The 18,279-nt window shown below is 41.0% G+C and overlaps 1 protein-coding gene across 2 annotated transcripts in view; it reads right to left on the bottom strand.

Moving 5' to 3' along the window:
• The window catches only part of RBKS (ribokinase), a 77,611-nt gene that overhangs the window by 38,413 nt on the left and 20,919 nt on the right, over window positions 1-18,279 (bottom strand). For both annotated transcript variants that reach the window (XM_007470860.1, XM_007470861.1), the window contains exons 3-5: window positions 13,135-13,198; window positions 11,920-11,982; window positions 8,195-8,359 (exon numbers count right to left, since the gene is read on the bottom strand). In XM_007470860.1, coding sequence (XP_007470922.1) covers window positions 8,195-8,359; window positions 11,920-11,982; window positions 13,135-13,198 — 292 coding nt within the window. The remainder of the gene's footprint in view (window positions 1-8,194; window positions 8,360-11,919; window positions 11,983-13,134; window positions 13,199-18,279) is intronic.

Raw genomic sequence — 18,279 nt, forward strand, 5'->3', positions numbered from 1 at the left:
GGACACGGGTTCGTGCCCCGGTCCGGGAAGATCCCACATGCCGCGGAGCGGCTGGGCCCGTGAGCCATGGCCGCTGAGCCTGAGCGTCCAGAGCCTGTGCTCTGCAACGGGAGAGGCCACAACAGTGAGAGGCCCGTGTACGGCCAAAAAAAAAAAAAATCAACTTAGTTACAGTTGTAGAAAAGTCTGGAATCTCAATCTCCGTGATAGCCTAGTAGCAATTCCTTGTTATGTCCATTTGCTCTACTTTTCACTTTACAACATTTCAGCTTCAAGGGCAAGCATCAATATTTACAACTAAGGTGATACAAAGTTATGGCAAAGGACAACAAGAACATTAAAGAAAAATTTGAATGTTGTGGCATGAAAGGACATGTATAAATGTGAACATGCAGGCTGGTGAACATTTTTGTGGGTTACTGTGAGTGCTTAGATGCAAGGCTAGTTCATAAATCCATTTTCCAGGAAAGTAAAAAAGAGATGATAGAAAGGAAACAATGAAGAGCTTAAAAATTTCCTGGTAAGAACAGTAAGTAGGAAGTTCATGTACATATCCACGTTTTGAACACCTATGTATGTCTTCCAAATATGTTGCACTTACTCATGCAAACATACACATTCACACAAAAGCTTATAGTCTTGGCTTCTGTGGGCAATCTGGGAATGTAAAGGAAAGGTTGATAAAGGAGGAGAAATTCAATCAGAGGCTAAGAGCTAGCTCAGACTACAAGAGGAGGATGGATGGGGACAGCAGAAAGAGGAAAAATGAGAATGTCACGGCCATCACAGTGTTAGAAGAAGTATATTTTTCAGAGGAAAGTGAACCTCAGAGAGATGAGGTCAGTCTAAGGTCCTAACACTGGGAGATGGTTAAGCTGGGTCCCTACCCAGGGTCCTCCAGCTTGAAGTCCAGGGTTTGGTCGTTTCTAAAGTGGTTGCCTCTCTAGGCCAGGACTTTGTCCATAGCAACACAAGCCCCCCATGCCAATTCACAATATTTAAAAACAGCCTTTGTTCTGGAACTTTGTAAATTGTTTTTTAAGTATTTAGAAATTATATTCATAGGAAGCTCTCCCTCTGTCAAAACACTTATCCACCAGAGTACCCAACTAGATTGGTTGGTCTTCTTTCTTCTACCCAGGTCCACTGACTTATGTGTGTTTAGTAACCTTAATTTACTATAGACTCATAGAGTAAAACTCTGTAGCTGCAGTCCCCAGAGACTCTTCTAGAACAGTGGTTCACCAACTTGGCTGCATATCAGCCTCACTAGGACAGCTTATTAAAATGCCTGACTTCTGGGCTCCACCTCAAACCCACTGAATCAGAATCTCTGGGGGTAAGGTCAGTGAGCGTGCACATTGACGGGTTCTCCACGTGGCTCTTCCATGGCTAGTTTGGTGCTGATGCATTCCACGTTCCTAGGGAGATGTGTATCAGCATGTGGCTAGTGGAAGCTGTCCACTACTTCTGCCTGGAGAGGCTAGCTAATCTACTGCTGCCCCTTCTTTGGTCTTACTTAACATTTTGGTTCAGTCAGTGGATCTCGTCCAGTGGTTTATAGGCTAATACTATTCCCATATTTTCATTATTTTAGAATCCAGAATGTCCACCCACAGAAATTCTATGGTATATTTTTGGCTGCTCATATTTTTGGACAGGGTTATTGTGAGGCTTAAATTAGAAAATGGATGTAAGAGCCCTGTGTAAACTATGAAGTGTTGTATAAAAGTAAAGGATATTACTGTTATTATATTGTCCTTTACCCATAGCCCAACACCCCCGCCTGTCCACCCATCTCTTCTGCCTTCTGATGGAGTTTTTAGCCTGGCAAAAATCTCTCTCATTGGTTTTCCCGCTTCTGCAAGGTCTCAGAGATGTCAATTATGCATAAAAGCCATCATTGCCCAGCATTCTAACACACCCATTTACTTTTTAGGTTTTCAAAATAAATATGTTGTTCCCTATTTTCCTCATGCATTAAATTGAAACACCATTGCTCACCTAATCTGATCCTCAAAGCTGCACTCAGCAGCTCTGAGCACAAGTTAGAGCAAGCTATCAGTATGCAACAATAGGGTAGAGCCATTCTTCTTATAAAAGTTCCATTTTATCCTAAAAGATCCTTGATCCAGCAATTCCTTTTCTAACCCTGTCCTACAGACATACACAGGCCTGCAAAGATGAGGTACAGTGATGCTCATTCAGCTCTGCTTGTAACAGAAAAAAAACCAAAAGAAACCTAAGTATCTATTAGAGTGGATAAAAAATTATGACATATACGTCCAATGGAATGCCCTGCTGCTGTTCAAAAGAATGAAGCAGATCTCTGTTTTGCCACATAAAGACTTCTATAATTTATTTATAAGTGAAAAAGGCAGTTTTATAATAAAGTCTATGGTAGGATCTCCCTCATTTTGAACAAAACAAATAAAACATAACTATATGTGTATTTACATTTATACACTTACATAGAAGAGAAAAGTCTGAGAGGTTACTCACTAAACTAATAAGTGATTAGTTACAAAAGGCTGAGAATAAATCTGACCACAGATTAACTGCTATACATCATGCAAAGACATAATTCTTAAAATATATATAATATCTCACATCAAAAAACGAGTACATGGGCTTCCCTGGTGGCACAGTGGTTAAGAATCTGCCTGCCAATGCAGGGGACACGGGTTCAATCCCTGGTCCGGGAAGATCTCACATGCCACGGAGCAACTAAGCCCGTGTGCCACAACTACTGAAGCTCGCGTGCTTAGAGCCTGTGCTTTGCAACAAGAGAAGCCACCGCAGTGTTGAAGCCTGTGCCCCGCAACAAAGAGTAGCCCCCGTTCGCTGCAACTAGAGAAAGCCGGTGTGCGGCAACAAAGACCCAATGCAGCCAAAAATTAATAAATAAATTAATTAATTTAAAAAAAAGAATTGCTAGTGTATAGATACACAACAGATTTAAAAAAAGAAAAAATGAGTACACTGTGAGTGAAATGATGTAATGGAAAAAATGAGTACACTGTGAGTGAAATGATACAATGTCTGGGTTTTGCTTCAAAATAATCCAAGGTTGCAATGGGGGATGGGAGTAATAAGTTGGGGTATAGATGAAACAAGATTGGCCAAGTGTTGATAATTGTTGAAGCTAAATCAGAGTATATATGAGTTTACCATACTTAAAATTTTTCACAATAAAAACAAATAAAAAAAATTATTTTATTTATTTACTTTTGGCTGTGCTGGGTCTTAGTTGCTGCACATGGGCTTTCTCTAGTTGCGGCAAGCGAGGGCTACTCCTCATTGTGGTGCACAGGCTTCTCATTGCAGTGGCTTCTCCTGTTGAGGAGCACGGGCTCTAGGTGCGTGGGCTTCAGTAGTTGTGGCACGTGGGCTCAGTAGTTGCGGCTTGCCGGCTCTAGAGCGCAGGCTCAGTAGTTGTGGCACATGGGCTTAGTTGCTCCATAGCATGTGGGATCTTCCCAGACCAGGGCTCGAACCCGTATCCCCTGCATTGGCAGGAGGATTCTTAACCACTGCACCACCAGGGAAGTCCCCAAAACAAATTTTAAAGAAACAGTGACATTGAATTTTAAGCAACAACTGCTGGATTGAGAAATTCTACAATTTAATTTGACTGTAAATACTGTATAAAAATCAAGCAAATCTTATTTGCCTGTATCTTACCAAGGGAAAGCATTCTTACCAAAAGAAACTGGATACATAGGCTTAGAGTCTAATAACTAAATTTAGGGGAAAAGTGAAAATACCATAAAGAAAGGAGCCTCTTTGGCTCATGCTACCATAAATAAGCATGAATACTTTACCATGATGAAAAAAAAGTGAAGAACTAGTAGATGTAGTTCATCAAAGAAGAATGCAAATTTGTAATAGTCAAGATGAAAAAAAAACTGATGTCATCCTGGAACCATGCAAAACTAGAGAACACAGGATGTACCATGGAGTAACTTGGAGTTGCAGAGGTGACTGACAGCACCCAACAGTAATTATTATTCATTACAACGTATGACGGACTAAACTCCCAGTTGTCTTAACAGCATGTCAATGGCTGGTGCAATAATGTCAGTGAGGAACTGGTGAGGCCCAGGGAGGCAGTTGTACAGGCGCAAAGACAGGAAAATGAGGTGGAAGCTCTTAATGATGTCACCATGGAGGGCAGGGGGCTGGACAGTTAAGAAGGCCCTGGGCTTCCCTGGTGGCGCAGTGGTTGAGAATCTGCCTGCCAATGCAGACGACACGGGTTCGAGCCCTGGTCTGGGAAGATCCCACATGCCATGGAGCAACTGGGCCCGTGAGCCACAATTACTGAGCCTGCGCGTCTGGAGCCTGTGCTCCGCAACAACAGAGGCCGCGATAGTGAGAGGCCTGCGCACCGCGATGAAGAGTGACCCCCACTTGCCACAACTAGAGAAAGCCCATGCACAGAAATGAAGACCCAACACAGCCATAAATAAATAAATAAATAAATACATTGTGTATTATAAAAAAAAAAAAAAAAAGAAGGCCCTAATAACAAGCTCAGAGAAACAGGGGAAGAAAATCACCCTAAGTAAAGAAACCATAGGAAGGTTGGGCTACCCAAAACACTGGCTTGGCAGTCTCCCACTCTAGAGGTTCTTCTCTGTGACTTGAGCATCAAAAACACCCAAAACTTGGGCTATGTGCTGGACCATGTTATTGTGAAAGTCAAGGTGGCCAGCCAAGAAATTCTGTTTGCCAAATGGAAAAGGACTAAAGTGTCATTAAAAGATATTTTGTATCCTACCTAGAGTTTAATCTTGGCGATCTTACAATCTCAATTATTTATAATTGTTCCTGTAATGTCCCATTTGCTTTGAAATGGATATAAAGACCAGAACCAACAGGCATAATTTCATCACAAGCAGCTGTACCACCAGCTCTGCCGTGGGCCTACCTCACACCACTGTGACCTAGAGAGGAGGGGGCTGTAGAGGGCTCCCAAGTCATTTTTGGTGTTGCAGGTGCTGTTTAAAACCAATGCTTTCATTTTGGTAAAGAGAGCGATTTCTGAGACAGTATATTCAAAGATGAAGGCGGGGGGTCTTTTCCTCTGTATTTTAACAACTGATACATAACCCAGTTATACAATGTGTTTAATTCAAATGTCACTGCTTGTAAGTACACAGATAAGTATATAGATAAAGGAGTTGTGATAATAAACCCATAGATGATGATGATGACATGGATTTTACCATCTTCCTTGTAGATGGAATAATGCTGATTAGCACATATGCAGCCTTGTGGGGTAATGGACAGGACACTCAGCAATCAACAGGTCTTTATGCTCTGCTGGGCCTGCTCTGTGATCAGCCCATTTTCACATTGTGACACTGAAGAACTGTGAGAGCTCTCAGTCCAATTCCCTTGTTCACAGAATAAAATGAGGCTCAGTGCAAGGAACTGACTTACTTGCATGAGGTCCCCTATTTGGTAAGTGATTGATTCTGAATTCAAAGCCATACTTCATGACTCCCAAACCAGTGCTCCTTTCATTGTACCACTCTTCTCTCAGGTGAGAATGAAGACGCATTAAATTCACACACACACACACACACACACACACACACACACACACACACACACACACACACACACCTCATAGTATAAAATCTAAGCTGTGTCTGACTGTTACCTACCAAACGGGGACCAGTTGAGTTCTAGACAGAGGCTCCTGTGTGCATGGGCATTTGCAGATAGGGGACACATTGCTGAGAACACTCTAGGGTCTTGTCTCTGTGACTCGAGCAGTAATAACACTCAAAGCTTAGGCTACATGTTGGACATTGTTACGATTCATGGATTTCACTTTTCTAGAGACACTCTTCATAAAGGCTCAGTTCCTTGATATCAATGGGATGTGGCAGTTTCTTTACTTAAAATGTGCTCTAGGATACAGAACTTGGGTCTTGGAGTCTGGAATCCTGGTTTCTACAGTGACCGTGGTTGAGCTAATTACTTAACCTCTCCAAGTCTGTCTTCTCCCCTTCAATCTGGGAGAAGAATGCCTGCCATATTTTTGTCATAAGGTTTTTCTGAGGACCAAATATATATGAAAGTGCTTTATAAACTGTAAAGTACATATAAGTGCAGGAATTACTACTTCCAATATTACTATATAAGAAAGATCACGCAGAATCACTGCTTAGGCATGCTGGCTCTCAGGAGCAATGTGAAGTAGGCTAGGTGATCTTTGGCCCTCCATCACCTACCCCCACCCATTCCTGATGCCCCAGATCCTCCAGCTCCTCGACTAGAGGAACTGCTTGGCAGGTGATGGAGGAGGCATTGCTGGACGCCCCCCCCCCCACACCCATTCCTGATGCCCCAGATCCTCCAGCTCCTCGACTAGAGGAACTGCTTGGCAGGTGATGGAGGAGGCATTGCTGGACGCCCCCCCCCCACACAAATGACAGCTCGAGTCAGGCTGCCTGTCCCTCCGGGTAACTCTAGCCTCACCTGTGAGAGGTTAGCTCCTCAACTGTGGTTCCTGTACCTTTCTCTCTGCCACAAGATGGGTAGGTGACAGGCCATTAGACTAGGACAGAGGGAACAGTCATCTCTGAGAAGCAAGGGACAGTAGGAAAAAAAGAAGTTACATGAGAATATACTTTGACCTGTACAAGGAAAGACAGGAGCATGAATGAAGTGGCACGGTGTACTCACATCACCTGATTATGATGAGTGCAGTCATTGCAGAGAATGCTCACCATAAGCCTTAGACTTTATCTGTGACACCCTGAGAAAATGTAACCAAATGGGTTTTGGCTTAAAATTCTTTCTGACAGCTTCGAGTCCATTAAAAATACATTAAATGTCAGTGAGAATTTGCCACAGCATGTTGTTTTGCCAAGAGGAAATTTGTTAAATCAGGACATACATTTTAAAATTCTCCACAAAATCATTTCAGTAACTTATTTTCCATTTATTGCTATGTAGAACACTATACACTTTGAGAGAATCACTTATATAAACACACAGATACATACACACACTTACTGTTCTTCTTCTTTTTTTTGGTTTTGTAACTTGATGAGAAAGTTTTAGCTGGAAAAGTCAATGTGGTTCTCTCCCTATTTTCTTCTTAGTATAATTCACAGAACTATGGCCACAATATCAAGGAGAAGCCACTGTCTTAGAGTGGCTACTTTTTATTTTGATTTTTTTGACCAGAGGGTGCTGAGATCAGGATATCATCCTAATTTTAATTTAAAGAGACACGTGAAAGAGAAAAGAAAATTGGCGTTTACTGAGAAGTACTACACCATACTTGGCATCATATTTTATTTCATTCTTAGACCAATTCTGTAGGGGAGTATTTCTGTATGCATTTAACAGATAAGGCTCAGAAAAATCAGATAATTCTGCTAAGACCACAAAGCTAACAAGGAACAGAAATGGGATTCTAACTCAGAAGACACTTTCCCCACTAGTGGGTGGTAAAAAAGAAGCAAACAGAAAGAAACTATCTGGAGTTTTAAAAAGTTGGTCACGTGCTGGGGTTGAGAGAAGGGGAGTGGGTGGGAGAACAGATGAATCAAGATTAGCCACGAGTCGATGACTCTTGAAGCTGGGTGATGGGTTTCCTTATACAATTCTGCCTGCTTCTGTGTGTTGAAAATTTCCAAAGTCAAAGATCAAACAAAACAAAAAGCTGCTTAAAGGACACTGACAACAAAGAAAATGTTACATATAAATAATCGTTTGTTGTTTATAGAAAAGACAATAAAGTTTTACAAAAAGGAGAAAGAACAAATCTTCAGTTCCTTGAGACATTTATCCAAATGTACCTGGGCAGTGATTATACATGACCTGCAGCTTAACCTCTGCTTGTCAGAATGGAACTCATTCTACTACTCAGAGTGTATCTTGGACAATGGGCTGCTTCAAAGATTCTAGTTACTACTTGAATTATTTCTGCTAACTAGATTGGAGATTTGTATTTCAAGATATCAGAAATGCTACTCATGTTATTTTTTCACTATTTTTAAGGTTTTCTAACATTATCGAGAACTACAGGAAGACAGTGAATCTCACAGATGGGAGAAAGAATATTTTACTGCAGAAAAAGTATGGCTTTGCTTAACTTGAAAGGTTAACTTTCACTGAGACAGTGATAAAAGCTTTTACAGAAAGAAGGACAAATGTGTAGAATTACCTCCACTGCTGTGGGCTATTCTCAGGGCTTCCAAAGAAGCTGCTGGAGTTACTTCTAGCTGGCAGAGCATTACTTTGGCTCTGCTAATGGCACTGGCTGCTTCCCTCAGGTCTTCAGTATTCAAAAGTAAATTTGCTCCAGCCACTATAACGATGATATTCTGGCCTATAAAGAATTTCTACATGTTTATATTAAAAATCAAGCAAAACCAAGCAACGACATCCTGCAATGTTACAATCATCCTTAGAAAGTCATTATATATAAAATGTAAGTATTAATTCTAGCATTTCTAAGCCATTCATGTTAAATTTCGTATTCCTAATGGATCTTCCTTTACATCTCTGTAGGTATCACATTATTCTGATCATCTTGAGAAAAAATCTAAAACAAAAGATTTCCCTTATTAATATTCTTATATATTTACAAAGAATATTAGCTGATGAATTATATATAACATACTTAAAAATTTTCTCTTATGGGAAATGGCTGGTACAATATACGTGGTACAGATTCTGAATCCTAAATGACAGAGGTCATAATGATGAGTATAAATAGGAATCAGCTTGCTTAATGCTAAAAACTCATGCTCTTTAACATGCAGTCAGTTCATGTGTGTACCCCAGGGTATTCAGAAAAGTGATTTTGTAAATCGAAACACATTTTATGATATCAAACATGAAAAACTATACGAGATAACTTAAGGTAGGGAGAGAGTGATATTTGGCCTATACTGTACTAGATCAAACAGAAGCAGGACTAAGGAATCTTGTATGCTTATCACTTGGACCCACTCTACAATCCCACGCAAGTGAGGGAGGCGTGGTGGTGCATTTTCTCTGTCAGGTGAACTCTCAGGAGCTGTGCCGTCCAATACGGTAGTCATGAGCACAAGCCACATGTGGTGACCGAGCACTTGAAACGTGGCTTGTCTAGACTGTGATGTGCTTCAATCGTACAATACATGGCAGATTTCAAAGACTAAGTTTTAAGAAAAGAAGGTAAAATATCTCATTAATTTTATTTATTTAAATTTATTAATTAAGTTATTTTTGGTTGCATTGGGTCTTCGTTGCTGCGCGTGGGCTTTCTCTAGTTGCGGCGAGTGGGGGCTACTCTTTGTTGCGGTGTGTGGGCTTCTCATTGCAGTGGCTTCTCTTGCTGTGGAGCACGGGCTCTAGGTGCGCGGGCTTCAGTAGGTGTGGCGTGTAGGCTTTAGTAGTTGTGGCTCGCGGGCTCTAGAGCGCAGGCTCAGTAGTTGTAGCGCACAGGCTTAGTTGCTCTGCGGCATGTGGGATCTTCCTGGACCAGGGCTCGAACCCGTGTCCCCTACATTGGTGGGCGGATTCTTAAGCACTGCACCACCAGGGAAGTCCCTCATTAATTTTAAAGAACATTTTGATTACACATTGAAAGGACAATATTTTGGATATATTGAGTTAAGTGAATACATTAAGATTAATTTTACCAGTTCCTTTTTACTTTTTAAAATGTGGCTAATGGAAAATGTAAAATTATGGACGTGGCTTGCATTATATTCTATAGGACAGCCTGACCTAGGGGGATGAGTTGCATCAGTCTTTTCTGTGCTCTAGGCTGCTTGTGCTGATCTTGTATAGACGTGACCTAAAATTACCTCTGACCGCAGAACACATGCTGGCCTATCATCTTACCACAGATGTGTCTGTTGGCCAAGGAGGACTTAATAAAGTGGGGATGGTTCAGCATAAACCCTATCTCAGTACTGGAAAAATTCAAAGTACCCGCACACTGAAAGACAGCATACCTCCTCGCCTTTCTCCTTCAGTGACCTCATTCTCTCTGCTACAGTCAACTGCTGCTCTGTGTTGCTGACTCCTGAATAGACATTTCTGGCCTGGCCTTGGCTGATGAGTGACAAAGCCCAAGATGAAAGCTGTCTGGTGGACACTGCCATATGGCGAGCTTGTTCATGCCTCAAATTAAACTTGTCAAAACTGCTACTCATCCCTTCATTTAAAGATGCTGATTGTTGCCTCTCTGGGTATTTGTGTTAGCTCTTCTACTACAATCTGTACTCTCGAGGGCATTACCATACACTATAAGCCAGACAGAGTCTACCATAACAGGCACCCCATACACAATATTAAATATCTTTGCACGGAAAATGCAGTATTTTGTTACACAGATAAGAAAGAAACAGAACTCGATACCCCTAGAACACAAAAAAGAGGTTTAAGACAGGGAATGAGCTGCTGTTAGCAGCAATAACTACTTAAATGTAGCTTAAAATAATGGACACAGACTGTTGTTAGAATGAAATCTTTTGTCTACTGTCTTTAAGTGGAATATATTTTTTGGGGCGTTGTTATTGCAACTTTGAGATCACTAAAGTAGAACTAAAAATACCATAACTTCATGAAACTGCATTATAAATAAAAGACGTATTGTGAGAAATCCTAATTTAAAACAATGCACTCTGACTTCTCACAATGCAGTAGGTTTTTCTGTCCTAGGTGCTCCATGAAATGCTTGGTCCTTCTGAATGTTAATTCTAATTTTAAAAAATCTTATGTAGGGCTTCCCTGGTGGTGCAGTGGTTGGGAGTCTGCCTGCCGATGCAGGGGACACGGGTTCGTGCCCCGGTCCAGGAGGATCCCGCGTGCCGCGGAGCAGCTGGGCCCGTGAGCCATGGCCGCTGAGCCTGCGCGTCCGGAGGCTGTGCTCCGCGGCAGGAGAGGCCACAGCAGTGAGAGGCCCGTGTACCGCAAAAAAAAAAAAAAGAAAAAGAAAAAAAAAAATCTTATGTAGGTGTTTTTATACTTAAAATAGTTGGCAGCAATTATGAAAAGTTTACTTGAGGGTAAAGGGAAGTTACTGTTTTTTATCCCCCCATAAATTTATTTATTTTTGGCTGTGTTGGGTCTTTGTTGCTGTGCGCGGGGTTTCTCTAGTTGCAGTGAGTGGGGGCTACTCTTCGTTGTGGTGCACGGGCTTCTCATCGTGGTGGCTTCTCTTGTTGCAGAGCATGGGCTCTAGGTGCATGGGATTCAGTAGTTGTGGCACGCGGGCTCAGCAGTTGTGGTGCATGGGCTTAGTTGCTCCGCGGCATGGGGGAATCTTCCCGGACCAGGGAACGAACCTGTGTCCCCTGCATTGGCAGGTGGATTCTTAACCACTGTGCCACCAGTGAAGTCCTGAAAGTTACTGTTTTTAAAAGACAAATGTTTCAACTATTGCAAGGCCTCGTGACAGGCATAGCTGTATACATAGACTTTTGAGATTTGGTTGCTGTTTAAAGAGCAGACAAAATTGAACACTAACAATAAGTTAGAAGTAATTGGTTGCTGCCATTTGCTCAGTACATATTCTATAAATATGATTCATCAACTTTCTTTTGCACCTATTTACATTTATTTACTTAGTGTAACTGAAATGACAGATGAATACTTAACTACTTTAGAGAGAGATGTCAATTCTGGGTTCACATGAAGGGTAATGGGATGCTACAGAATATAAGTATAATTTTGAGGCAACTATACCACTTCATATGTATTGGATGGACAATTCTGTATTTGAATGATCAACTAGGGAAGTATAAGTAAAGGGAAACATATATATTTAGATTGGAAAGACCACACATTAAAACTTGGAGTGGTGGTTATGGTAAGAGATCCATAGGAATAGGGTAAAAACTGATGCTTCTGCTCTAGTTCTGGAAATGATACTCGAATATGTGAAACACATACCTTCATTACTGACAATTATAGAAGCAGTTCCTGTCGCAGCATCTTTAGTCTGATATGTAAATTCTAAAAGAAAAAGGAAATCACAGTCATGTATGTACAGCCTGGCAAGGATAATCTATTTTAACAATTTCAATGCACCACTAATCCTTGGAAAAACTTTTTAACCTTTAACCATCTGGAATGATAAAAAAGAAATAAGTAATTAGTGATAATTTATACCCATCACCTACACAATGAGGAAAATACAAGTCTTCACACTTAGCTGTGCCTTTTTTCTACATTAGTGGCAACCCAGCAAACCACCCCTGCTTCCAATGCCTTCAGATTATTCACAGTTGTACACATATGCATTTTTCTAGACCACCATATTTCTTTTCTTCAGTGAAAGAAATGACAGACTTGAGATGAAAGACTAAAGGTCAAACTCATAAAATGAGATTGTTTGATTTTCTTCATTTTCATAAGCTTCGCATCTCATCAAGAACTATGGTCTGGCGTGTAAATGGAAATGTTGATCAGGCAGCCTTTAGCAGCAGCAAAGAGCCTTGAACTGGAGCCAAAGACCTGCACTCCAGTCCTGGCTCTGGCTCCAGCTAACTGTGTGCTCTTGGACAAATTCAGAACCAATCTGGCCTTCAGTTTTCCTCTTTTGTGAAATGATGGTATCAGCATCAGTGGTTTCTAAGATCATTTCCAGCTATGACATTCAATGACTTTTCTTAAGATATCTTTTGTGAACGCAGCACCTGTTTTCTCTTGTCACCTACTTTTTTTTTTTTTTGCAGTATGCGGGCCTCTCACTGCTGTGGCCTCTCCCATTGCGGAGCACAGGCTCCGGACACGCAGGCTCAGCGGCCATGGCTCATGGGCCCAGCTGCTCCGCGGCATGTGGGATCTTCCCGGACCGGGGCACGAACCGGTCGGTGTCCCCTGCATCAGCAGGCGGACTCTCAACCACTGCGCCACCAGGGAAGCCCAACTTTTGAAACATTTCTATGAGATGAATGCTTGTAACCTCCTATCATTTTATTCCTGTCTGGAGAAACGTACATGAAAGAATTAACCAAAGGATATTTAAGCAAGACTAGACAAAGCTGTGCATAAAAATTCTCTGGCCACCAGGGGAGGATCTAATAATTCTATTGTAATTTCAACTTGTAACCAGATTCCAGAAGAAAGTTATAAAAACTAACTTTAAGAAAGATGAAATTTTACCTGTAGAAATATCATTCTGTTTCAAGTTTTCTATATAATCATTGCCAAAGGAATCTTTGCCAACCTGTACCAAAGAAATGATGCACATTAGATTTTTTACATTTAGTAAAATGCTACAATGTAGTTTTTAGAATACTTAGCATTTTAAAAGGGCATATCTGCATGGTACTTTGTAAACATTAACTAATTAATCCTCTTAATGTAAGATGCTATACTTGATTTCAGCCCAAATAATTGTTATATATTAATGTTCCATTTGTATCCTGCCTAAAACGTGAAACATTTAATGACTGTCACAAGTTCTGTAGCTTCACTCTCATTTTGATCTTTTCATATGGAAATTGCCATTGAGACAGAGCTGTCCACCATCAACAATCCTCGCTATTTACGAAGAATGTCAGCTGTTCATACTTCAGTATAAATGAAGGCATCTTTGTAATGACCTGCCTGGTGTTTTAGAATCTTCTTATCTTCTCCACTGACCCTGACATGGGGCAAAGAGGAGGGAATTTAAAAAGTCCTAGCTAACTTGGGTAAGTTGGTGTAGTGGAATTCTGTTGTTTTGCATCCTAGCATCCATTCTGGTAATGATACTTCGATTTTTCCTTTGGACTCTTCCATTCACAGACAACATGATTAGGGTTTCACATTTTTTACAATCAATGAATCTATATTGACACATCATCATCACACAAACTCCATACTTACATCTGGGTCCATTCTGGGATTGTACATTCTTTGGGTTTTGGCAAACGTATAGACACGTATACACCATTATAGTCTCATACAGAATAGTTTCACTGCCCTAAAAATCCTCCGTGCTCTGCCTATTCATCCCTCCCTCCTCTTAGGCCCTGGAAACTACTGATCTTTTCACTGTCTCCATAGTTTTGTGTTTTCCAGAATGCCATATAATTGGAATCATACACCACGTAGCCTTTTCAGAATGGCTTCTTTCACTTAGTAATATGCATCTAAGGTTCCTCCATGTCTTTTCATGGCCTGATTACTCATTTCTTTTTAGTGCTGAATGATATTCCATGGCATGGATGTACCGTTTATTTCCCCATTCACCCACTGAAGGACATCTTGGTTGCTTCCAAGTTTTGGCAATTGTGAATTGAGCTGCTATAAACATCCATGTGCAGGTTTTTGTGTGGATCTCCTCCTATTTTTACTTTTAACCAGCTTGTCACCATTTAAATATCAGGAGACTCCACAAAAACAAACACGTTTCTGGGAAGTCCTGAAAATTTAGAGGTCCTGGTAAACACCAGGCCTACATTCTTGCAAGACAACAGAGCTGAACCTATCTCATTAGTGAGCACATGCTCTCTAGTTCACCATAGCCCCCACCTGGCCTACTGCAATGTATGTTACCTGTTTGGCCTCATAGGCTTTTAGGCTTGCCACACCTGAACTATACTTCTATTTTTCTGTCCTGCAGATGAGCACTTGGTCAGTGGATAACGTCTCTATCTAGGTGTCAGCACTCCTGGTATATTCTGCTCCTCTTTGGACATATCAACAGAAAGAAACCTAGAGGTTAACTTGATCAAGAACCTCAATGAGTGATGATAACATTTCCTGGTAAGCTTTTTTTTTTTTTTTTGCAGTACGCGGGCCTCTCACTGTTGTGGCCTCTCCCGTTGCGGAGCACAGGCTCCGGACGCGCAGGCTCAGCGGTCATGGCTCACGGGCCCAGCCGCTCCGCGGCACATGGGATCTTCCCAGACCGGGTCACAAACCCGTGTCCCCTGCATCGGCAGGCGGACTCTCAACCACTGCGCCACCAGGGAAGCCCTCCTGGTAAGCTTTTAGACTGTCTAGGTTAAGGGTCAGAAAACTTTTTCTGTCAAGGGCCAGATAGGTAGTAATGATTTAGACATTGCAGGCCAGATGGTCTCTCCTGCACCTATTCAGCTCTGCTATTGTAGTGTGAAAACAGCCAAAGACAATCTGTGAACAAATGGGTATGGCTGTGTTCCAATAAAACTTTACTTACAAAAGTACATGGTGACCAAGATTTGCCCCATGGGACACAGTTTGCTGACCTCTGACTTAAATGCCACCTCTGACGCCTTCTTCCTCAAGGAACACTTTTCCCTGTGGTCCTTTTCTGGTGGAAATGCTGATTAGGCAATAATCTCAAATAATATATAAGTTGTTATTAGCAGAATTTCTATCTCTACAGTGAAGTACAGAGGGTTGCTGTGGGGAGAGTCCCCTGGTAGAAGGAGGTCATCGACTAAAGGTTTCCTTTATGGAAGGCTGGCCATTTTCTACCAGGTAAGAGCCAAGGCATCCTGTTTCTTAGGTCAAAGACTCACACCAGAAAACAAAATCTTTGTTATCTCATCTTTAAAAAAAAAAAAATTTATTTACATTATTTAACTCTCTCCCATGTGTAATCAAAAGTGTTGTATAGTTGGGAAAGTATCATTATAAGAATGCTGTAGGAATTAAGAAAGGCCATCCCTAGGCATGTGGAGCCTGATATAAATTAGAGCAAAGGAACTTCTCTACCCTTCCCTATCAGTTTTATACAGGCAAAATCTGTTTAAGGTGAATACCAAGGGCAGGCTTGATAAATGGTGCTGATTTACAAATATTAAGAAGTGCCAGGGTTCGGAAGAATTGTTGGAGGGGAGGAAGAAACCAAAACATGGAGTTTTGCCCTCAAGAAACTGATGATATTGGAGGGAAAATAAGACATGGAGACACAGCTATAACACCAGGTGGAATATCGTGTGCATCAGAGGCCTAATTAGGAAGGGATTTCATGCTCAGGCTGTGAAAGCTTTTGCAGGCTTGCTGCAGCTGTATTTTAGAGGCTGCAGTAGCTGCCTATCTTCTTCCTGCCCAGAGAATTACCTGATTGGCTACATCCCTCAGTGATTGTTATGGTTCCAGATTTATTCTAATAGTGATTTCCTGGCAAATCTGTTGGCTGGCCTTCTAAGTTCTACATGAGAAGTGGAATAAAATCCTTTGTTTTTGCCTTCTTTGGTATTCTCTTGTCAAAAATAAATGGAAAAATAGCAACACTGTTGAGGATTAGAAGTCAACTCTAGCTCCATTAACTTCGCATGGAGGTTGTAGTGATACATTACAAAGTAAAAGTAGTGAAAAAAGCCTAAGAATAGGAAGAAAATATTTTCATTTGTGTCATGGAAGTCAGAAGTCCCTTCACATTAGCTGTGTGATCTGGGGCAAGCCACTTTAACCGTCTACAGGCTTCAGTTTCCTTATCTGGAAAGACCCAGCCAGTTTGCTGTGAGGGTAAAATAAAATAATATGCATGAAAGGACATTTAAAACTTTAAAGGATTAAGTAATATGACTTGGTGTTATCATCATCATCATCATCATGGCTGTACTGCTGCTACTATGGCTGCTTCTCTTGGGGTAGGGGCAGGGCTACTGCTGCTTGGAGTCAATCTTATAAACTACTTTCCTGGCCATCTAGTTCTCCCAGACACTTGTAATTCTTCCTGTTGCTGCCTATCTTCAACAGAAAAGCAATTGATCATGGAAGCAAGCAGGTGGGTGCATTATTTTAAAAATGAGACTGTATTACTATTATTATTTTAGTAAAAACATAACAGCTCCATTAATGGTTTGGTGTAAATAATGCTGTTTAATATAACCACGTATCTTGGGAATTCCCTGGTGGTACAGTGGTTAGGACTCCACGCTTTCACTGCCGAGGGTGTGGGTTTGATCCCTGGTTGGGGAACTAAGATCGCACAAGCTGCCTGGTGTGGCCAAAAAAAAAATATATATATATATATATATATATATATATATATATATATATATATACACACACAAACACACACAGATACGGCAGAGGTTCAGTACATTATTCTAGTCCGTTGTTCTAGTTGCCTTTTCCTGTGCTAATCATGCAATATATATATATATATATATGCATACACACATACACACACATATATATGTACATATATATATAACCATGTATCTTATTCCTTTCATAAGAACGATATAGCCAACTGGGAGCATATCTATGCCCAGGCTTACAATATTTATTGTATTGAAACGGGGACAAAAAGCAATGGAGATCTGAGTCCTATTTAAAAAGTCCTTTACGAAGTGAGAGAGTAGCATTGACATATATACACTACCAAATGTAAAACAGATAGCTAGTGGGAAGCAGCCGCATAGCACAGGGAGATGAGCTCCGTGCTTTGTGGCCACCTAGTGGGGTGGGATAGGGAGGGTGGGGCTCCCTATGATCCTCGGACTGTGGCCTTGGCCAGTGACTCAGCTGAGTACTGACTACACAACTCTTAACTACTTGAAGTGTTTCATTACACGTGTCACTGTACGCATCTCGATGGATTCTTGCTTAATAGCCTTCATCACAATGTCCTGACAAATATTTCCCCTTAGCTCAGTATCAGATGTTGTGCCTGTGCCAGTGCTCCTCCATCAGAGCTTGAATCTGAGCTTGTTGCAGGGCAGTAGTAAGTTAAGGCTGCTAAGAAAATTTTCTACCTGTTTTTCTTTTGCTCCATCTGTTCATTTTTAGCTTGAGTAATTTCATGATTTTGGTTTTCTACTTGGAATTTGTTATCTTTAAGAAACCTGCTATGAGGCAGTTTGGCTAATTTGCTAAATAAAAATATACTTCATAATTGAATGAAATATTATGATTAATGGATAACAATAACTCTTATTATAAAAGATATTTTTCTTTTTAAGAAGTCTAAGAATACAATGCAATCTGTTTAAGCTTAAATAAATCCATGTCTAAAGGTCCCAGGATATCTAAGCAAAGTAACCTTGTATAGGTTTTAGCTGAAGCCATGTTTCCATGTCCTTTCTGTACAGACACCCAGGCTAAATTCCACTGTGGGGCTAAACAACAGACGACTAAATCAGTCACAGTAGATATAAAGAACTTTCAAAATTGTACAGGTGCTCACATAACCATCATACACAGACCAGAATAAAACAAATAGCACCTCTGTTTAATCAGCCTCCTTACTCGAACATTTCCCAAAATGCAAAATAGAAATATTTGAATTGTGAAACAACTTGGGAAATGAATCACGAAACCATAGGAGTGGATGTGAGAGGAACAGAAGCATGCGGGCTCAGTAGTTGCGGCTCACGGGCT

The sequence above is a fragment of the Lipotes vexillifer genome, unplaced genomic scaffold (assembly GCF_000442215.2).
Source record: "Lipotes vexillifer unplaced genomic scaffold, Lipotes_vexillifer_v1.1 scaffold717, whole genome shotgun sequence".
Lineage (NCBI taxonomy): Eukaryota > Metazoa > Chordata > Mammalia > Artiodactyla > Lipotidae > Lipotes > Lipotes vexillifer.